The 23,813-nt window shown below is 47.3% G+C and overlaps 1 protein-coding gene across 1 annotated transcript; it reads right to left on the bottom strand.

Moving 5' to 3' along the window:
• Window positions 1–13,992: 13,992 nt before the first annotated feature.
• LOC307095374 (melanoma-associated antigen 4-like) lies at window positions 13,993–14,961 on the bottom strand (the record flags this gene model as incomplete). Its single annotated transcript, XM_079764588.1, has 1 exon — window positions 13,993–14,961. One exon carries the CDS (start codon window positions 14,959–14,961, stop codon window positions 13,993–13,995), a length of 969 nt encoding a protein of 322 aa, XP_079620714.1.
• Window positions 14,962–23,813: the final 8,852 nt, after the last annotated feature.

Here is a 23,813-nt window from a genome sequence, read left to right as displayed (position 1 = left end):
GATGAGTGCTACCCCCTCCCCAGACATTGACACAGCTGGTCAATTCCTGCTTTCTTGTGAGGGCTAGGTCCCTTTCTGCTTGGCAGATAACATATCATTAAAGTATCACTGCACCCTGAATGAGGGCTGGCCTCTAAAACAGAGAATTAAGAGGGGCCTGCTGAGGAGAGAGGAATGTGTTCAGCTCCCTTTCTTAAGCCCTTCACCTATGGGGAGGAGAGAGGAAAAAGCAGAGGAAAGTGGGCATGAGTGTCACCTCTCAAGTTCCTTGACAGGTTACCATGAAGCCAAGGATATGGGAGTTGCTGCTCACCCCAATCAAGCTTGACTGTGTTCTATGTGCCACACACTGTATGGAAACTTGAAAAGCAGCAGCATTCTTGTTGTCTCCCACTCCTGGATCTCCTTTAATTTCCCTGCATTCTGTTCACCGCATGGTGGCCAGAGTGTCCTTATAATCATGATTAGATCATGTCACAACTTTCATCAAAACATTCCGGTGGTTTCCAAACACATGGGGAATGAAGTCTGAATCCCTCAGCAAGGCCCATCAATTCCAGCATTATCTGGCCCTGGCTCACTGCACTCTAACCACACGAGCCTGTGTGCCTTGCCTCAGGTCTCTGTTCAAATGTCATCCCCCTCATACTGACAGGTGCACACTATAATATAACTCCCTCACTTTGCACCCCTACCCCCCACTCTCCTTTGTTTATGGAATTCATCATTGTCTAATCAGTTGAATAAACTCTTCTCCTGCTGGGGTTGTCCCATCTATTTTGCCTGATAAATTTCAACTAAAATACTTGCTCACAGACTCCTTCCCTTGGAAAAAAAATTTTCCTTGTGCCTCCTGCCTTCCCTCTAAAGTGAAATGTATCTCTCCCTAATGTGATAAAACAAAAGTAGAGTGGGCATGGATGTGACAGGGGTGCCCTCTCTAAGAGGATCTCCTCGGAACTGTAAACAGGCCTGGGCGCTCCTCCTGCAAAGTGAGACCTGGAAAGCTGGTTGTATGATCTCCTGTTTGTTAAGCTCAATAATTCTCCTTTGCTTACCTTTTCAAACCTCAGTCCTGATGGCCATAGGTGAACATAGCCAGGATCACCACCTTTTACTGCTCCTCTGAGCAGTCTCTCCTAAGATTACTGGACATAGTCCAAATCTGGTCAGCCTCTCTGGGTCTTTGGGCCTCCTGCAAATTCTACTACTATTGGACTGTGGGGACCTGCCCTGAGTCATGGTCTTTGCCTGGGAAATGGGGGTTGCATGAAAATAGCAATGGAGGTAATATTTTCTGAAATAAAACTTTAGGATCAAATTGCTTTCCTTGTGAATCCTTCAATGTATTAAAGAATGAAAGGAGAGTAAAAGAGCAGGGAGTTCCAAGAATCCATTTCCTCCACTGGAGCAACCATTAATCTGACAAAAATGTTTCAGAATCAACTTGTTTTTGGAATTCTGAAATCTAATCAAAGACATACAATGACTTTAAAAGTGCTAAATAAAGAAAGAGCTTGTTAAGTTTTGTGAAAACAGTGTTGTAGGATTCTTGCTTACATCCTACAACCCCCATTGCCCTGCTCAGGAGCAGCTGTGGGGACGGTGGTCCACATTCATAGTACAGGTTGCTCATGCCAGAGGGGGGAAATATAGACCTTATTCTCAAATAATTATGGTTGTGTATTTTCCTGTCTGGTGGCTCCCTAAAATAATGATTTAGGGGCTTGTCTTTGTTTCACTCCCCTCATAATTCTCTCATTGCTGGAGTGGCCTCCTGAACAATATTTTAGGAAAACACTTAAAAGCATACACTGTCCACAGTTGGCTGTGGCAAGAGACCACAGATGGGGCAAACAGGAGAGAGAATGAAATCCTAGGAATGAAGAGGCTGGGGTAGAAGATACATAGGTAAATAAGAGCTTTGAAAATTTTCCATACACATCCGATAATCCAGAAAAGCATGATCATACCCAAGAACAGATCCATGCTCAGCAAGACCTGAGACCACCTTAAGCTTTGACAGTTAGGCCCCACTTAAGCAGGAAATTAAGGTTAAGGCAAAATTGTAGCACCTGGCTGAGCCTTGAAGAGGCCCCAACACAAAGCCAGTCTTCAAAGACACACAACTACAACCCAGGAGAAGCAGTAAGTACTAGCCCTTGGGAGTGAAAAAGAGTAATATTTCTAGAGTTACCACATTATAGTATTCAAAATGGCCAGTTTCAAACAAAAATTATGAGCCATGCACAGAAACAGAAATTTTGGACTATTCATGAGTAAAATAAAGAAATTAACAGAAACTGTCCCTGAGGAAGGCCAGATATTGGACTTACTAGATGGAGGCTTTAAATCAACAGTCTTAATTGTGCTCAAAGTGATAAATGAAACCAGGGATAAAGAACTAAAGAAAAACAGCAAAACAATGGCTCACCAAATAAAGAATACAAATAAACAGATAGAAATGACGAATTGCAAAAGAAACCAAACAGGCTTTGGGAAGGAAAACTATAGTAACTGAAATGAAAAATTCACTAAAGGGATTCAACAGCAGATTTGAGCAGACAGAAGACTTAGTAAATTTGAAAGTGGGTCAATTAAAATTATCCTGAAGATCAAAGGGGAAAAGAATGAAGAAAAATGAACAGAACCTAAAGGCCCCGTGGGAAACCATCTATATAATAAAGAAGTAATATGCCAATCGACCATTACTCCAACACATAAGATGACTGCCCCATGTGATCAAAGATGGCCGCCCCCATTTGGACACAAGATGGCCACCACAAGATGCCCAGCAGGGGAGGGCAGTTGTGGGTGATCAGGCCAGCAGGGGAAAGCAGTTGGGAGGGACCAGGCCAGCAAGGGAGGGCAGTTGGGGGCAATCAGGCCTACAGGGGAGGGCCGTTGAGGGGGGGGGCAGGTATTCAGGGGAGGGCAGTTGGGGGGGACCAGGCCAGCAGGGTAGGGAAGTTAGGGGTGACCAGGCCTGCAGGGTAGGACAGTTGGGGGCGACCAGGCTGGCAGGGGAGGGCAGTTAGGGGTGACCAGGTCTGCAGGGGAGGGCAGCTAGGGGCAACCATGCAGGCAGGGGAGGGCAGTAAGGGGTGACCAGGCCGGCAGGGGAGGGCAGTTAGGGGCTATTGGGCCATGAGGGGAGAAGTTTGGTGTTGATCAGGCTGGCAGGGGATGGGTTAGGGGTGATCAGGCTGGCAGACAGAATTGGTTAGGGGCAATCAGGCAGGCAGGCAGGCAGGCGAGTGGTTGGGAGCCAGCAGTCCTGGATTGAGAGAGGGATCCCAGATTGGAAAGGGTGACCGGCCTGGTCACCCCGTGCACAAATTTCATGCAACAGGCCTCTAGTCAATATATATAAAAGCCTAAGTGACTGACCATTCAACTGTTCGACAAGTAGCTGTGATGTACACTGTCCACCAGGAGGCAGACTCTCAATGCACAGGCATGGAAACACAGAACAATCTGATGAATCTCAGAGGGAAGTGGGGAGGGCAGTAAGAGATTAACCAAAGTTCTTATATGCATACTAGAGGCATGGTGTATGGATTCGTGCACCAGTGGGCTCCCTCAGCCTGGACTGTGGGAGTTGGGCTGAAACCAGTAGTCCAACATCCTCTGAGGGGTCCAGGATAGCGAGAGGGCACAGGCCAGGCTGAGGGACCTCACCTGTGCTCGAATCCATGCACCTGGCCTCTAGTGAAGTATAACAACACCTGTATAATGGAAGTCCCAGAAGAAGAGGGACAAGAGAAAGGGGCAGGAAGAATATTTAAAGGTACAATAGCCAAAATTTCCTGAATTTGATGAAGCACATGAATCTACACATCTAAGAGGCTCAAAAAAACACCAAGATAAACTCAAAGATCCACATTGATAAACATTATAATCAAACTGTCCAAAGCCAACAATAAAGAATTGTGATAGCAACAAAAGAGAAGTGAATTGTCGCCTACAAGAGAGCCTTAAGAAAATTAACAGCTGACTTTTTTAACCATAAGTCATGGAGGTTAGAAAGCAGCAAGATGGCAAATTTACAGTGCTCAAATAAAAACAAAAATGAACTGGCAACTAAGAATCCCTTACCTGAAACAACTATCCCTCAAAAATTAATAATTGTCACATTCCCAGATTTTCTTTCTTAAAAAAGGGTCTGACAGAACTTGTTCCTGGAAGACCCATCCTACAAGAAATGTTAAAAATGGTTCTTCAGGTGGAAATGAAAGGAAAGTAGAGGTTACTTAAAGCTATGTAAAGAAATAAAGAACTCTAGGAAAAGTAAATATATATATCATAGATTCTTGTATATTTGATTTGTGACTCCATTTCTTTAACAAATATAATTTTAAAAAATGCAGAAAACATTTTAAATAAACATGTGAAAGGTCAATATGTAAAGACATAATTTGTAATAATCACAGTATAAGAGGGGTATGGAGCTGTATGGGAGCAGAGTTGTTTTGAATGCCATTTAAGCTAAGTTGCTATCACTTCAAACTAGATTGTTGTGGGGAAGCATGGGACTTGGTTGGAAAGTCTGTAAGAAGGATTCTCTGATAGGTTGGGGGCCTCCAGAGGGACCTTGCTGAAGGCAGAAGCCCCTGCCTTGACCTTTTCAACCAAGTCCAAGCCCCCAGGTGTTTTACTGGAATCTCTATGTTTAGTCTCAAGACCAGACCTTGTAGAAGCATGTGCTTTCTCAAGGATACTTACCCTGCTGATTGTATCTGATAGTTAATTTTAGTTCAAGCTGTTGTTACAATAAAAGACTAAGGAGGCAGGTGAACAGGGTGGCCTGGTGCCTCTTGAAGGCAGCCCCTTTATCCCTCTTTTTCACAGAAACGTGTGTCAGAGTAATCATTCATCCATCGCTCAGGGTCTGCTGGTCAGTCCCGGCAGATTGTTATAAACTTAGAATATTAATTGTAATCACAAAGAAAATGATTTTAAATATATATGGAAAAGGAAATGAATAGGGAATCAAAATAGTACACTAGAAAAATAATCAAGTCAATACACTGGAATGTATTGGAGGAACTGGAAGAATAATAATGAAGAAATTAATTAAAAATATATAGAACATAAAGAAAACAAGTAGCAAAATGGAGCACTTCTTAATCAGGACTCACTTTAAATATAGATAGATTAAATTATCCAATTAAAAGGCAGAGATATAAAGAATTCTCCCAAACATTTAAAGAAGAATTAAAATGAATCGTTCTCAAACTCTCTCCAAAGATAGAAGATGAAATATTTAACTTATTCTGTGAAGTGCCAGCATTACCTTGATACCAAAGCCAAACTATTGCATTACAGGAAAACTACAGGCCAATATCTCTTAAGAATATACAATCAAAATTCCTCAACAAAATGTTAGCCAACTGAACAAAGGAGCTTATGATAGGGATTATACACCAAATTCCTAAAATATAGGAAAAACACGTGATCATCTCAATTGATGCTGAAAAAGTATTTGACAAAATCCAATAACTTTTAATGATAGAACATTCAGCAAGTTAGGAGTAGAAAGGAACATCCTCAACATGATAAAGGACATTTATGAAAAATTAAAAGATAACATTATAGTCAGTAGTGACAGACTGAAGACTGTCCCCTAAGATCACACACAGAAACACACGCAGATCACAATACTGAAAACAATGAAAAGGAGCATTGATGGGTGTGACACAACTTCAAGTGGCCTATATACATACACTTGCAGACCCCAACGGAGAGAAAAATGAGGGGATGGAAAAAGTATTTGAATGAAATATCTACAAATTTGATGAAAACCATAAACCCAGAGATCCAAGAAGCAAAAGGAATGGGAAGAACAAAAAATATGAAGAAAACTACACCAAGGTCCACAATAATTAAATTACTTAAAATCAATGATAAACAGAAAATTGTAAAAGTATCTAGAAAAAAAAAGAGACTTTACGACAGAGGAACAAAGATAAGGGTAAGAGTAGATTACTTGTCACAAACAATAAAAGCAAGAGGAGAGTGGAGCAATATCTTTAAAGTACTGAAAAATTAAACTGTCAACCTAGAATTCTATATAGAGTGAAAATATATTACAAAACAAAGGTGACTTTTTCTAAAATACAAAACCTTAAAGAATTAATCACCAAGAGGCATTCACTGTAAGAAATATTAAAGAATGTTTAAAAGAAATGTTAAAGTCCTCCAGGCAGATAGAAAATGACACCAGAAAGAAATTTGGATCTACACAAAAGAATGAAGAGCACTAGGATTGCAACTTCATCCATAAACATAAGGATGTGTTTCTTCTTTATATAAATATTTTTAAGACATAACTGTTCAAAGTAAGGATACTAACAGTGTATGGTGGGATTTACAACACAATGTACAGTAGAAGTAAAATGTATTCCAACAGTAGACTAAAGGCTAAGAGAGGAGAAATGGAAGCACACTGTTGATTTTTGTGTATTTGACTCTTCTGATCCAACGGGCATGGCAAACTGTTTTCATTTTTGTATCAAGACCCCAGCACAGTGACCAGGTGAGCCAGGCCTTGAAGTTGCACCCATCATTTAAATGTGAACACGGTGTAACTAGAGGGGCTGCTGTGAATTCCAGATCCAAATTACTCCTCTTTGTTCTCTTCTCTGTGGAATAAGGAACTCTAATAGAAAGCACTTTCCCTGTGTTCTTAAAGTGGCTTTAGCTACACAGCTGTAATAGGTTTTGGTTGAGATTAGGGAAGCTGAATATCAGTCTAGGAGACTGTGTACCAAGTTGGGAGCAGGGGCAACAGGTGAAAGTAAAATAAGCCAAGAGCCCTGTTTTTGTTGAGGGCATTTCAACGTGACCTAAGAATAATTTCACAAGAGGGAAGTACAGGTGGAAAAACAGAGAGAGCCTACCAAATTACTCAGTGCTGAGAGTTTACTAGGTCAAGGGAGGGACCTCTTTCCAAGAAGGGAGGTTGAAGCAGACCCAGGCCTAGGTACACAGAGACAGGGATTGGGATCAACAGGAGGGAAGAGCCTGTGGAAAACCCTATGGGGGCTGCTGGGTTGGAAGGAGAGTAGCCAGTCCTGTGCTGACAATATGGACCAGACGAGTAGTTAGGAGGACAGTGTGGGCCTATGTGTATCTAGTTCAGAGGTGGTGGTTACTAAGGACTTGGGAAACAAGCAATGGGATGGGAGAGTGTGCTGGGGCTGCAGAGGTTGGGGGCCACAAGTTGTTGGCAGTGCTGGAAAGCCAGGCTGCAAATTTGGCATTCAGTGTATTGGACAGAATGGACTCTACCTCTATACACCTGTGCAGGAGCATGAGGAAGTCCATGTCTAAAGAAAGGTCTTCTAGCACAGAACTTTCCCAGCTGTGCTCGGGGATAACCTTAGAGTTCTATTACTGGTGTCAGGACCCACTGCCCCCACAGGGAAGAAAGGGTGCTGGACTAAAAGGACTCTGGGTTTATAGTCTTCATTTCAACCAGACTACTCTGCCTTCCTCGTGTGTGTGGAATGGATTAGTGTGAAAGGCCTTTTGGAATAAGAGGTTTCACTTTTAAAATTTTTAACACAATAGACTACCAGTGGATATAGGATGCATCATGGAGATTTACCAGTTAGATATAGGATGTATAGGATGGATTCTTGAATTCTAGCCTCCTGAAAATCCTCCAGCCCCTTGTGCTGTTTGGCATAAGCAACTTTAGTTACTAAGGAGATGCCAGCTGCCTAAACAAGGTTAGAGAAAGTATCTGAGTATTGGTGGATGTACATTAGGTCTTGACAAGGATGCCAACAGAAGAGTATTTAAAGTGGCATATACACTGAATGGCCAGATTATTATGATCTCTGAACGCATAATAATCTAGCCACTCAGTGTATATCCTGTATAATAAAAGGCTAATATGCAAATTGTCCCCTCGACCAGGAGTTCGACCAGCAGGCAGGCCGAACAAGTGCCCATGTCCCCTCCCCGTGGCCAGGCTGGTTGGACCATACCCATGCACGAATTCATGCACCGGACCTCTAATATAAATATCTGTACACTGAGTGGCCAGATTATTATGCCTTCAGAGATCATAATAATCTGGCCAGTCAGTGTATATGCCTGAAATCCATCAATCAGAATTTTTTTTCTGTTTTATATATATACTGGTAGACCTGAGCACGAATCCATGCACCAGTAGCTCTCTGTGGGGACTGGCCACTCTGCGCCTGCTGCCCAGAGGCTCTCCGTAGCCCAGAGGCCAATCCGTGGCTGGCCGTGGAACACTTGCCTCATCACGGCAACGACGAAGCAAGCATTCCACCAGGCTGCTCACACTGCCTGCTCTCAGCAGCCGCCCCCCCCCCCCCGGGACTAGGGGACTCTGGTAGGGCTGAGAGGACTTGGTGTCGCCATCTTGTGGCTATGGGCAACACCATCTTTGTGACGGAGTGGTGGTTAATTTGCATATCACCCTTATATTAGATAGGATAATGACTGCTGTTTGAAAATGTGGAGCTTGTCCACTGCCTGGGCCTTCCCTTTCCATGGAAGAAACCCAAAGTGTTCCAACTGCTCACATAACTTTAATATCCCTATGGGACTCTGTTACTGAGAGTGCCATTTTGGGCACCTCTTCCCTGGGGCCAAACACCATCTTGGAGGTGGAGGTGCTCTCAACAGGATCATCCATGGTGTTTCCTGCATTGTACCCCACACATCCCCAAGTTAAGGTGCCATCCCCTTGGATTTTCCATTCACCCTGAAAACATCTGCACCTGGACCAATCTGGTATCCCAGATACTGTCTGCTGGCAACATAGGACAGCAGTGGTAGCCACAGGACACCTGCCCTTGTTGTGCCAAGAACTCAGAAACCCCTGAGGCAGTAGGATCCAGGAACAATACACGCATAGTTTTTCCAAGCATGTCCACACCCAGCCCTTTGTCTGCAGAGTCTGAAATGATTAGTCCTGTGACTTTCCCTTTCTGATTTCACCCTCCTTGCAGCAGGCAAAGCTCATGGGTATTCCTGACCTATCTCAGCTCTCGGTCCCCAGTCACCAATCCCACTCATTCACATAGCCCCAACCTCAATGTGGGGTTGCCCTGCATGCAGGTGGAAAGTCCCCAGCTGCTAGCAGGCATCATGACAGCTCCGAGCCCCAGGACACCACAAGAGTAGTCAAGAGATGTAGTTCATCTGAATGATGCAGGGAGCCAGCTATACTCTTCCTGACAGAGGCAGGGGGACTCTAAGATTAAGGACAGGAGTATGGCAGGTCACTGGGCCATTCTTCAGATACACCCTGCAACATCCAGCTGGTGAGGATGATTCAGAGATTTCCCCAGCCTTGGTCCTCTCTTGCTCTCCTCCCCACCTTCTCTCCTTTGGGCTCTTTCCCCCTAGCCTGAACTCTGTACTGAGAGCCCTGACTGCCACCCTGCCTGGGGCCCTCTGGACTTGGTGCTGCATGTGGTCTCTCTCCTTGATACTGGCAACTGCTCTCCCCTCAATCTTCCAATGTCCCTCACTGGCTGAGAGTGTCCAGTCGGGTCCCCTTCCCTGGCTCCTGACCAAATCAGTGCCTCTCAAAGTAAAAGGGAAGTGTTTTGTTGACATTTCAGAATTTCAGGATGTTAACTCATGCCCAGAGGTATCCTGTTACTCTGGACATTACTGCATAAATCCAGCTTTATATTGGAGTGGAATGAAGTTAGTGTTATTTTCAATCTAATTCGAAAATGGGGGAGATGCAAGTTAAAATAAGAGTGAGGAAATATTTTTGCTCACAATTCTAACCAACATTTAAAGGAATGCTAAAACACAATGGAAAGTGAAAGATACTCACATAAAAAAATTTCATCATATGAATGGTATAGCATTTTTGAAATTTTCAGCAATATTTATGAAAATCTGAAATATTCAGACCCTTTGCATTTTAAGCTTATAACTGTGCTGTTAGCAATGGCCACCTCTGAGTAGGAGGCTGAAATTTGAAAGGATTTTACAAAGGGAGCAATTATCTACATTTACAATTTTTTTCCCCAAGAGAATATATGCATTATATACAGGATTGCACTTGTAATTGAACTATTTAAATACACCTAACAGCAGATAATGTTGCTGTGTATTAGTCAGTTGAAGTAACTGCAAGCTGAAGAGACAGAGGAAAACTGAAATTTGAATGGCTTAACGTAACAAAAGTCATTTTGTGCGGATACAAATTTGGATGCAGTTGGGCAGGAGATCTCCTCTATCTGGTGACTCAGGGATCTGGGATACTTCAAGATTGTAGTCCCACCATCTCAACACAGGTATGCTATGTTTGCTGTTGACTGAAATAGGAAGGCGGGGCCTGTCAGAGTGGCTCCCAAATGTCTGGATGTGACAATATTTCTGACCAGATCTCAGTGACAATAGGTAGATGTCCCTTCCAAGTGGACTGGCAAAGTAGTTTTCCCATATACAAAATATGTATGAGACCTTGTAATCTCTCCCATACACTGTTACATATTAGGTGCTCAAAAAAACAATTATGATTTGTTATGACAATAACCTTCATTTCTTGGAGAAATTTCTGAGAAGGTCAAATTTGCCTTAAATTCCCCAACTTTTTCAATGACTACCGTGTGACAGGAGATTTCAAATACGGGATCATAAGTAATTTTCATAGGATCCTGTAAATAGCAGTTGAGTGGGTTTGCCATCTTCACTCAATAACACTTTTCTACACTTCCCTTTGAGATAACCTATATAATCTCAGTTGGATGAGAATTTTCTCTTTCCTTTTGATGCATGACCAAAATCTTGTGAGTTTCTGCTACTCTCTACATGATTGAACATACCTGAACACCTATACAGGTGCCATCAGGTACACTGAAAATGATTATTTTCCTGGGGTACAGACACACAGACATGAAACAGTGGGGGGGGGAGATAATTATTTTTTCATTTGTAATTAGGATGAACATGTCTACATAGAAACCATTTTTCACCTACAAGGGGGCTCCAAGTTTGGGGAAATTTAGCCTCTGTAGATGTTTGCTCCACAGTGATTTCCATGGTCTTTCTGCATCTACCACTTATGAAGGAGGCACTGGGATTTGACCACCTAGGTAAGCTGATTCATCCTTGTATGTGTTTGGTGGCCAGTTTCAAATAAGACACCCCATTAAACTCCTGCTGTAAACAGCAGGTATTCTAACAAACCTTCCCTCTAACTTCAGGGTTACATCCCCAAATTAGTAGATTATGGGCCCAATCATACTGTACTCACTGATTCATTTGGAAAGCATTTTAAGAATGTGCTGAAGACATCCCCAGGATGTTCAAATATCTAATGGTCACTGTTCAAATTCAAAGAGATTTTTTCATCAGAGCGGTTCCAGGGAGAGGGATGGATGACCAGTACTTCAGCAGAGAGTAGAAATGTTCTAAGCTGGGGGCGGGGTGGTGTAGGGGTGTAGGGGGTAGGAGATTCCGGGGCTTTTCCACTGTGAGTGGCCACAGGCTTCAGAGGAGGCAGCAGTGAGAAGCTGGTCATGGGGCCAGGATCCAGGGATGGACAAGAGGGCACACAGGGGAAGCCCAGCAAAAGGGTGCTGTCACGTGGAGAAATGCATGGACTGGACAGAAATGCCAACATCTCAGCTCTCAAGGGACCCTGGGACTTGGGCAGGAGGAACCTTGGTAAATAAAGGCCACAGACAATACCCAGATTGTGTTTGATTCGCACTGTCACCTTCCTTCCTCAGGCCTGCTTTTAGTGCCTTGGCCCCAGGGTCCCTCTTTTTATTGCCTGAGAGACATCATGCAGTACTGAGAAGAAAAATGATTTATGAGTCAGAAGGTTAGGCACATCTGGGATGGGTGTGAACAACATGGACTTTAGATGGAATTCAGATGAGGGATCCAATCTCTGCCTGTCACTTACTAGCTATGTGATCCCAGGGATATTACCTGGCCCTGAGAGCCTCAGGTTCTTCATCTGTGAAGTAGGTGGGTTTGATAAGCCCTGTCTCATAGGACTGCAGGTATGTATTTAGTGTTTGTAAAGCACCTCCTGCAGTGCCTGACGGAGATTGGGACTATGATGAATGCCAGTTATTTTTAATATTATGTTACCCCAAGCCCTACTATCCTCTAGTCTGGAAGGGTTTTTTTGTTGTTATTGTTGTTGTTGTTGTTATTCTTGTTGTTATCTACTACATCTCAGGGAGCATTCAGCTCAGTAGGATATGCAATACTAAACTAGCCAAAGACATGGATGGACCTTGAGAAATAAGTCAAACAGAGAAAACTAAGAACTATATGATTTAACTCCTATGTGGAATATAAAAGTGAAACTTATGTACACAAACAGCAGTGTGGTGGTTGCCAGAGGGAGGGGAGTGGGGGAAGAAAGGGGTCCCAATATCAGGTGACTTTGGGTGGTGGGCATATGGTCCTATATACAGATTTTGTAAATTAGTACTCCACACATGTAACCTATATGTTCATGTAGACTAATGTCACCCCAATAAAATCTTACATAATAAAAAAATAATAAAAAATATACTAGCCAAAGACTCAGCTTTGTAAATAAATCTCGGTAAGTGTTACTTCCTTCTTAGAGGACACATTTTAAAATTTAGGGGTGGGGGAACCTTTCCCAGCTGGATGCAATTTAAAGTTCCAGGAAATTGAGTCAAAGACCAACTCTGTCCCTCCCTGACAGCTGCTCTTCCGGCCAAACCATTATTTCCATTCATTTTACTCCCAACAAAAATCTATACATTGCTTAGAATTGCCCAAGTTACATGAAAGGTAATGTAATTAAATGGAGTCAGCACTGGCTACCCCAGGGCATGAAAAGGGGTGCCTGGCACAACATCTGAGAGTCTGGCTGCTGCCACCACCCAGCTTCACTATCAACGCCCACAGAGGCAATCACTGTTTCCCAAAACCCCAAACTGCTCTGGCTGAGGCCATTTACACTTGAGTGGTGTCCCCTGGAGTCCCACTACCTCTCCCCTTCTTTTACTTCTTCTGTAGGATTTAGGGGACACTTTAGATCATCCCTTTCCTTATAAGACTTCAGCACCTACACTATCATCCTGTGGGTGTGTGTGCCCTGCTCTTCCCAGTGGGCAGAGGATCAGCCAATGTCTGGGGAATAAATGAACCACTGAGCAGGGGTCGTCTTCTTTCCGATCAAACGTTATCCACTTTCTTGAATGAACCAAGCAAACCCAAGGATCCTTATGTAATTTGTCTCATAAAAAGACAGACGAGAAGGGATAGGAAGCAAGAATTAATGACCTTTTGCTTTTATTTTTCTATTTCTTGACTCCACCGATTGCACCGCTGAATTCTTTCACATTTCCAAGGAAATCCTGTTCTGATGTCATGTTATCTAGTTTGGGATCACAGACTAAGCTGAAAGGTGTTCTGCTTTGTGTTACACAGTAGCAAATCTCTTACTCCTTTTTTGTTAATTCTCACAAGAGGATATTCCCCGCCCCATTGATTTTTACAGAAGGGGTAGATACAGAGAGAGAAATGTCGATGTGAGAGAGACACATCAATTGACTGCCTCCTGCAACCTAGGAGGAATGATGAATGTCAACCTATGTGCCCTTGACTGGAAATGAACCCGAGACCCTTCAGTCCTAGGGCCACACTCTAACCACTGGGAAAAACTGCCTGGGGCAGCAAATCTATTACTCTTGAACTGGACAAGTACAAATACATGTGTGACCAATGTCTTTCATACACTTAGATGCTGAAGCTTATGAAACCTTCTATGAAAAAGAACATTTGAAAATTCCTAAAGGATACATTTCTAAATCATCATAGGAACCCAAAGATGCTACAGCCCTTATCCCCCCAACTCGCCCTAGACCTCATGACCTAGAACGTTGACTGCTCTCTTCTCAAAAGCAGAGGAAAGAACTAGCCTCACATCATGTCCAGCAGGAGAAGCTGCCAGACAGGGGCCTGAAATGTGCTTGGGTGCAACTTGGCTCAGGCCCCCTCTTCCTCACCACTCATAGCCTCTTCAGACAGGGATGGGATGGAATTGGGATCCCTTCTATAAACCCTGAGCAAAAACTCAAGGACTTTCAACTTGGTGGTCTCAGCATGGGCTCTGGGGCCCCACAGGAACTGGTAGCGTGCAGGATGGCTGTTGGGCACCTGCCGGTACTCCAGGTACTTTTCCTGCACCCAAACTTTGGTGAGGAGTTCCCTGGGCTCCCCATAGATACAATGCTCCTTCCCATCATGCACCCCCCTGACATGCAGGGCTTTCCAGACTTCCTCCTCAGAGGCACAGTCGCCCTCTGCGGCAATCAGCCACAGAAGTGTGACCAGGAGGCCAGTGTTGGGAAATCTGTGCCCATCGCCCACCATCCCATCATAGGTGAGGCCCAAGGTGGTGACCAGGACATAGGTGTGGGCGCTGGGGTCCACTTCCTTCACATCAATGCCAAAGACCAGCTGCATGCACTCAGAGGCTGCGCTGAAGACCTCAGGGAAGTGGTCCTGGTGCTCTTTGATGACCCTACTCAGCATTTCTGCCTTTGTGGTCGGCTCCTTTGCGCAATACTTCAGGAGCAGGAACATCACCAGGTAAGCCTTCTTCAAACGTAGGGCGCCTTGGAGAGAGGACTCGGCCTCTTCAGAGCCCTCCCTGCTGCTTGGCCCCTCCTTATCTCGGCTGCTGGAGCCCTCATCTTCAGGTTGGCTACATGGAGAGGCTGCCACGGCAGCGGGGGGAAGGCAGGCACCATGAGGGCTGTGGGGAGGACTTGCTGTCTCAGCAGCAGCTGCCTCCTTTAGGCTCTCTTGGAATAGGACTGAGAGGGAGGGAGACATGGCCTCTTCCTCCCCCTCAGGGCTGAACAGCTGCACTGCCACCAGTTCCTGGTTCTCCCTTGGGTCCTGATGGTCTTCCTCGGGCTTACAGAGCTCACTCATCTGATGGCGATGCATGATGACTCGTGCTGGGACAGTGACAGAGTGTGGGAAGGCGGGCAATGGGGACCCACGGGCCTGTGAGAGAAAGGGAGTGTGAGAGGCCTCAGCTGAGAAACGCACCCTAGGCAGATCTGACAAAGGTGACTTACAAGTCTCTTTTTTAGGAGTGCTCTCGGGCCTCACACGGTTCTCTCCTCAGCGGCCTGTCCAGTTAGATCCTGAAGGAGGAAGTGAGAAGGCTCCTCAGGGTGCAGCTGGCACAGCCCAAGGTTCTGAGACAGTGTGGTGAGGTGGGATTGGGTGCTGTATGGTCTCCTCTGTTCTGGATGGATGATCACCTCTGTGCTCACTGAGAGTTTTCACCAGTCCCCGGGCAGGGCCTTCTTCTCCCCCTCTGCTGGCCTGAGACAAAACTCTCAGAACAAGACCACACACTTCTGAGACTAACCAGAAGGACTTGGGGTGGCCCCACATCTGGCCACACCTGCCCAGAGTCTAATAGGTGTCACGAAGGAACAATAATGTGCGCCCTTACTCTATTGATTCCATCTGTCCCACTAAGTCTTTACCCTTTCACTGTCCAGAAACTGAAGCAACTGCATCTGCTGACTTGAAGTTACCCTCCTAAAGGAAAGGCCTCATCTCCATAGACAACTGAGGAGGAAGTGAGGGGAGCCAGTACACCCACAATTCCCGGTCTCCCCATTCCTGACAAAAATGGCTCGGCAGACCTTGGGCTCCATGTATGCTTGTTTCAGGGGTCCCCTCATTCCTCATTGTGACCACCCTGCCAACTCATGGGAACCTGACTCGACCTCTGTCCAGACCCTCAGACCAAGGCCCTCCCCTCCCCTCCCCCAGACCACCAATCTAAAAATCAGGAGGGAGGAGGGACTTAGACTGACAGCCTCGCCCAGGGTTTCCAGGGCTGAGAGTAGGGGCAGGCTGGATTTCTGTGGTGTCCCGTTTTTGTCTCAGGGCTTGGGGTACAATCACTGCTCCCTTGGGGTCCTCATCTTCACTTTGGCAAGACCCGGGACTCTTCTCACTGTTGAGCGGATACCCTTCCTCAGATGACCGGACTTTGTCCACTCAGACCAAGGTCCTCACCTACCTGAGAGCCCCAAGAGACAAATGAGGAGGCATCACATTGCACAAACTCCAGGGGTAGCCTAAGGTGGCTACCATCTCCCCTCTCCACCCCCTCCCCCCCCCCCCGTCGCACCCCCCCAGGATCCCTGCCATCATCACAAAATGCTGGCAGCAGGGACTGGGCGCTCTGTCCTGGTTGCATTCCTAGTGCCCCTGTAGATTATTCATTTTTACTCCTGCCAGGGCCGGCCCTACCTCCATGCCTCCCACCTGGGATACTCTATCTCTCCCCCTTAGAGAAAGACCCCACCTCACCGAGGACCCCCCCACTTTCCCACCCATGATAGAAAGGAGCGTGCCACTTAGGTCCACTGTTGTTCCTTTCAGGGTGGAAGACTGCGGACAGCTGGCCTTTGTATCACCCCTCCTTTTCTGAGAAGGGGGTGTGCATTGAGGCTTCACGGATTATCAGCACATCCACACCTGGCAGATCCTGGGACTAGTCCCGCTGCTGATCTTGGGTTAACTCTCAGACCTAGGTCCTCACATCCCCAAGATTCCCCCATCCACATCCATGTGGCAACAGCAGGAGTTTGCAACATCCAGTCCTTTCTGCCAGGGTCCCCTACATTGTGGGGTCCAGGGTCACCTCAGTGCTCCCTAAGCCGACCTGTGGCTCTGTTCCTTACACTGGACCTGGATGGGGAAGTCAGGAAACTATGCCTGTGGTCACCCCGCCCACAGGTCCTCTTAGGACTGAGTATTCTGGTGTCCAGGGTTGCCTATTTCTCCCTCAGGGTCCTCAACTTGACAGCAGCAGGACCTGGGGTCTCCCCTCTGCTACCTGAAGCCCAGCTCCTTCTACCAAACCCCCAGTGCCTCTCAGACCCAGATGCAGAAATCACAAAGCACAATGTGTGAGATCACCCCTCCCCCACCCCGGGGAGGCCTGCTGGACAGACACTGTTCTGTTCTGGGGTCCAGGGTCCCCCAATCTCCCTCAGGGTCATCAACTTGACAGCACCAGCACCTGGGATCCCCCACCCCTGATGCCTGTAGCCCTGCTCCTCCTACAAAACCCCCAGTGTCTCTCAGACCCAGATGGAGAACTCACAAAGCTCAATGTGCGAGATCACCCCTCCCCCACCCCCAGGAGGCCTTCCGGATGGACACTGTTCTGGGATCCAGGGCCCCCAATCTCGCTCAGGGTCCTCACACTGACTGTGGGCAGGTCCCGGACACCCTCTGCCGACCTGAGACTCTGCCATGACACGGAGGCCCCCGAGTGTGTCAACCCGGAAGATGCGGAAGTCAGTCCTCGCCGCTCGCAGTCACCCCGCACCTTCGGGCTCCCAGGACTAAGTGCTCTGGGGCCCGGAGTCACCTTGTCTTCCCCCACGGCCGGCCGTCACCATGAGGCCTGCAGGTCCTGGGACCCTCCCTCTGTGAACCGGGAGGCCGGACCCCCACACGGAGGCCCTCAACCCCGAGACCCCAGGGGAGGTCCGTGTGCCTCGCTCCCCAGGGCTCCCGACAGGGGCTGACCTAGATGCCAGGGGACCTCCGTCTGGTCCTCACCCTGATTCCAGGCAGAGTCTGGGCCCTGCCCGTGCCGACCTGAGATTGCTCCCCTCAGCGCTTGTCCTTGACCCCCTCGCCCCCGTTCTCTGAGGAGGTGGGCGAGGGGTGCAGGAAATAGTTCTCAGACACCCCACCGGCGGACTCTCAGTGCTGACGGCAGGGCCACCCTGGGTCCTGGGGCCTCAGTCGTCCCTCAGGATCATACCTGGACTCCTTCCTTCCACCGACCCGAAGCCGGCCTCCCAGACGTGGCGCTCTCCTCTCTTAAGACTTCCCCAGCGGAAGTCAGTGGGCGGAACTTCCGGACGGGCTTTCTGGGGTCCCCGGGGCCTGAGAGCAGGGGCAGAGATCGGATTTAGAGGCCTGGGAGTCTTGACTCTGTTCCCCTCCCGCACCTGACAACACCAGGGCCCCTGCCCTCTGCAGACCCAAGTCTGTGTCCCTCACACCTAGGCTCTAACTCTCCCAGATTTCCCGGGCATATGCTCAGCCTTGAGAGCCCCACCCAGGGTCCCGTAGAGCTGACAGGAACACCAGGAGATGGATTCCCTAGCGCCCTCTGTTCTGAAGCCGGTGGACCCCGAAGTCCTCACTCAGGAGGGCCTCACAACCCTTGCAGAGACGCTGCAATACCAGGACCGATGCTGGAGGGGGCACTACTGCGCCCAGGATGTGTCAGGAGCAGAGAAGAAGGATTATTATGAGTGAGGATTAAAAAGTGAAATCACCTGCATTGGACAAGGAAAATCTAGACAGACAACCACAATGCCACAACACTCCCCCAAATCCCTGCTGCTGCTCAGCATCTTCAATAGTAGCTAACCTTTAGAAACCACAGTTTCCACAGTTGTCAACTAAGCTGGTGAAGAAACCCCATGAGACCCTTTGATCTTCTTTGCTCTCCACCCCTTCGAACGGGGATAGGAAGAAACTGGGATCCTTGCTATTGGCCCTGAGCTAATATTTCAGGAATTTCAACTTGCTGGTTTCAGCGTGGGCCCTGGGACCCCTCAGGATCTCCTACGGTGCAGGATCACTTTTTTTTTTTTTTTTAAGTTTTTAATGACAGAATGAGAGGTTACCATAGTAAAAGCTAAAATCACAAGCATAAATACAGACCTAGAGCCAATTTCATTAGAATTGAGATATACATTAACTCAGATTAAACAATTTCATCACTTTAGCAGTAAACATATGTCATTGTAACTAAGCAATAAATCCAAATACTATTCTTTCCCTTGTGTATCCTTACAAGGTATCAGATGGCTTGATTTATTTTCTGATGTAAAATCCTAAATTTGTTTAATACATACAATTAATTACATATACATTTCTAATAAACACCCATTACTGAGGCTGTTTTAAACCCAGATTATTTTTTAAAATGCTATTTAAGTACGTCTAGCAATGTATTTACAATTAGTTAAAGCACTACACTAGATTATGATATTTCTCATATTTTTTAAATATGTTTTTTTTTTAATTTCTTTATTGATTAAGGTGTCACATATTTGTCCTCATCCCCCCATTCCCATCCCACACCCCTCCCCATGGATGCCCCAACCCCCTGTTGAACTTAACCATTGGTTAGGCTCTTATGCATGCACACAAGACCTTTGGTTGATCTCTCCCTTCTCCCCCCACCCTCCCCTATCCTCCCTCTGAGGCCCGATAGTCCGATCGATGCCTCCTTGTTTCTGGTTCTGTTCTTGTTCATCAGTCCATGTTGTTCATCATTTCCCCTAGATGAGCGAAATCATGTGTCACTAGAGATGTACCTATAAGAATTGAATGTGCGACGGGCAATAATAGTTATGCTGACAGGCAAATGAATCAGTCTGTAGTGAGATTCTTTCTGGACCAACAGTTCTTTTGAGACCCAATATCAATGTCCACCAGTTCCTTATAAGTATATGTCGGCACTGACCCCTCAGGTCTGGATGGTGGACAAATGGTGGTATTGCAGGTTTGACTCCCTCTGGTTTGGTCTCGGCCGGACCCGGGGCCAGGCTCACCCGGATCCAGGGGCCCGTGGCCTCACCCGGACCCAGGGCCCAGGCTCACCCGGATCCAGGGGCCCGCAGCCTCACCCGGACCCGGGGCCCAGGCTCACCCGGATCCAGGGGCCCGCGGCCTCACCCGGACCCGGGGCCCAGGCTCACCCGGATCCAGGGGCCCGCGGCCTCACCCGGACCCGGGGCCAGGCTCACCCGGATCCAGGGGCCCGCGGCCTCACCCGGACCCGGGGCCCAGGCTCACCCGGATCCAGGGGCCCGCGGCCTCACCCGGTAGTACAAATACAGGTTTGGTCAATGTCATTCACAAACTTAGATGCTGAAGCTTGTGAAACCTTCTATGAAAAGAAACAACGTTTGAAAAATTCCCATAGAAAACAAGGATAAATTTCTAAATCATCACAGGTACCCAAAGATGCTACAGCCCTTCCCCCTCGCCCCACCCCCCGCCTCTTCTCAAATGCAGAGTGAAGAATTAGCCTCACATCATGCCCAGCTGGAGAAGCTGCCAGACATGGGCCTGAAACGTGCCCGGGTGCAACTTGGCTCAGGCCCCCTCTTCCTCGCCACTCATAGCCTCTTCAGACAGGGATGGGATGGAACTAGGATCCATTCTATAATCCCTGAACAAAAATTCAAGGACTTTCAACTTGGTGGTCTCAGCGTGGGCCCTGAGACCCCACAGGAACTTGTGGTGTGCCGGATCACTGTTGGGTACCTGCGGGTACAGCAGGTACTATTCCTGCAGCCAAACGTTGGTGAGGAGCCCCCGTGAGATCCTATGTTCCTTCCCATCATGCACCCCCATGACCTGCAGGGCTTCCCAGATTTCATCCTCGGGGGCACAGTTGCCCTTCGTGGCGATCACCCACAGAAGTGTAACCAGGAGGACATTGTTGGGAAATCTGTGCTCATTGCTCACCATCCTGCTCCTAAGGTATCTTGCAAAAGAGCGGATCACAAAGGCAGAAATGTTGAATGGTGTCATCAAAGAGTACCAGGACCACTTCCCTGAGATCTTCATCCAAGTCTACAGTGCATGTGGCTGGTGTTTGGCATTGATGGGAGGGAAGTAGACCCAATGAGCACTCTTATGTCCTGGTCACCACTATGGGCCTCACTTATGATTGGGGGCTGATCCAGAAAGAAGATATGACCAAGAGAGACATCAATACACAAGGAGCTTTACTTGAATGGGGCCTGTGAAGAATCCTTCACAGCAAGAGACCCTCCGTGGGTTTTTGGGTCAGGAGAGCACTGGCCAGAAGGGAGTGCTATGGTTTGAATGTTTGTGTCCCGTAAAAGGCTGATGTTGCAACCCTAACCCCTAAAGATGACAGCATTAGGAGGTTGGGTCTTTGGGAGGTGCTTAAGTCACGAGGGCTGAGCCCTCAGGGATGGGAATAGCACCTTACAAAGTGTCTCCAGAGAGATCCACGCTCCTTCCACCATGTGAGGACACAGCAAGGAGGGCCCTCACTGCAGCACACTGGCACCTTATTCTTGGACTTCCAGCCTCCAGAACGGTGGGAAGTAAGTTTCTGTTGTCGATAAGCTATTCAGTCTGTGGTATTTTGTTATGGCATCCCCACTGGACTAAGGCAGGAGGGCAAGGGAACAGCTGGAAGAGTGGCATTGGAGAGGAGGCTCATGTGTCTAAGTGTGGATGCTCACCAGCTCTGGGGGAGTGGTTTGAGGTCTTGGAACCACAAGGTTCTCTTTTATCTACTCTTAGCAGCCAGGCTAGCCTCAAGGGCCCCATAGCCCAGAGCTCAGCACTTTCTCTATGGCTGTAAGGCTGTGCAGAAGCAACAGCCAAGTCAAGACTGAAATCACTTTCCCTAGGAGGTGGCTGTCCGGGAAGTCCAGTCAGCTGTGCTGCATTGCAGCCACCTAACTCTGGGGGCTCTGTTCATAAGGCGGCAACACACATGGGTCATCTCTGGGACCTTTGGAGCTCTGGAGAGCATGGTGCCTAATAAACACTGTCTGACTGGTGGTTGTGGGGCCCAGGGTTAAATTTCTGGGACTGAGCAGGCTTAGCAGAGGGAGGCCATGTCCATAATGCCTTTTCATCAACTCCACTGAAGTTAGCAGTGTGAATATTTCATCTTCAGAGGAAAAGATGAACTTGATGTCCTAGATTCTTCACCACAGTGGCAATTCAGTGGCTTCTGAATAAAATAATATTAGCTAATGATCCTACGGAATCCTTGGGACACTAGCATTGAGTGCCTAAATCATACCAAGTAAACACCTGTTCTCCATGAGATGCCAGACTGTGATTTCCAGAGCCTTCTCTCCAATTTCCCTCCCATGAAACGAGCAAATTCCATTGAATAAGTAACCCGCAGAGTAATGAGCTAGCAGAGGCCACAAGGAAACCTCCTTTTCAGCCTTTAAAGAACTCCCTTAAGAAACAGTACTTTGGTAGGCAACTGAAGGGAGCTGGCTGTTTAACCAGAGATACTAGCCCCCCCTCACCCCGCCCTGCAGAAAAGGCGCCCATTCTTAGCCTCTAGGGCATGTCCTCCAAGAATAAACTGATTCTTGAGTGAATGCTTTGTAAACCTGTTTAGAAGCACAAAGACCATGGACTGAGCCTGAATCTAGACCCAGGGGCTCCATTAAGGATGCAGTTCTTAGGCTGAGGGGCACCTTGGGGAATTTTCTTCCCAAATGCCTTCGCACTCCACTTTTAGCAACAAAGGATTGACCCCACTGTTTAGAAATAGAGTACAAATGACCCCACTTAGTGGCAGGGCTGAGACAAGGACCTAAGACCGTGCAGGTGGTGCCTTTCCATGGTACCACTCTATCTCCCTATACAGAGTGATTATTAAGACCAAAGTTGTCCACAATAGCTAGAGAACATGAATCACAAAGTCCACCGTAGTATCCTCTCCTCTATAGCGAAGATGACTTGAATTTTGCTTTTGTGCTATCCCACACCCAAGCTCTCATCTACGTTCAACTACATATTTATGATTATTTTCATATCAGCTTCCTTCAGTCACAGCTAGCTAAACAGGTTAGAATTTAACTTGGAAGTGAATGTGTGTAAAGTAGGGTTTTTGGTTTTTGAAAAGAATCTAACCCAAGAGCAAACAAAATGAATCAATGTACCTATCTTCAAGGCTATGGCAGGAGAGGAACACACAGGCTTCCGGCAAGGAGAACAGGGCTGGCATGAGAGTGAGTCAGCAGAATGCTTTGTTTCCCCAGCGCCGAGTATGTGCCTAACCACAAATCACTAATGAAAAGGGGAAGTACCAAAGGAGATCCAATTTGGAAGTGGGAAGCCCGAAATCTGGGAGAGCCAAAGCCCACCCACTTCACTGAAGAAAGGAAATAGGGCATAGGGGAGGCCTCAAGGGAGCCTGAATCTGAATCTGGGGAGGATGCTTTGAGAAGAAAAATGCAGGTGTCCCAAAGTGAACCCATCTTGGGTAGTAAGAAGAGTTCCTATGTGGAAGACATACAAACTAAAGCCAATGCCATTGTGACCTGAGAGTGGTGAGATTTGGGGGCAAGCCAAACTCAAGAGGGGGCTCCATAGGACATTAGAGGGTGCGGCTGTCCATTCCCACTGCAACACCATGTTTAACATCTTCTCTCAGGTGCTTTGGGTAGCACTGAGGTTGAGGAATGAGAGGAACGTTCCCACCTGTGCTGGAGCACAGCCCTATTCTAGGGACAACTCGACCCAGAGCTAAGAAAATAAGACTCTCTTTTGGGCTCATCTGAGCAGGACCTACCAACAAGTAGGCACAGCTGGAAGAGACCAAAGCAGGAAGCTTGTGAGGGGTGCATTGAAGAGGGGGGTTACCTACTGAGACTAGGCCAATCACCATTTTCTGGGAGGTACAGTCCCTCAGGGGCCCATCTGACCCAGGCAATATTGGTGGTTGCCCAAGCTAAGACTAACCAGGGCCTTGCCCTTGAGCAACAAAGAGGCCATCAACTGCCCCACCCCCCACCCCCCGCCGCCTCTGTAGGGATGGGGGTGAAGATAGGATCGTGACCTCTCAACACATCCAGTGAACTAGCAACAAGAAACAATCTCCCTGGCAGCATATGAGCACCTTTCTATTAACCTGACCCCTATTTTTTGTACTATTTGAAAAGAGAGAAGATGGGGGCTCTAAAGATGTCCACTCCCCCACACTTGGCCAGGGC

The sequence above is a fragment of the Cnephaeus nilssonii genome (genome assembly GCF_951640355.1).
Source record: "Cnephaeus nilssonii genome assembly, chromosome: X".
Lineage (NCBI taxonomy): Eukaryota > Metazoa > Chordata > Mammalia > Chiroptera > Vespertilionidae > Cnephaeus > Cnephaeus nilssonii.
This window is presented reverse-complemented; position numbering and strand designations above follow the sequence as displayed.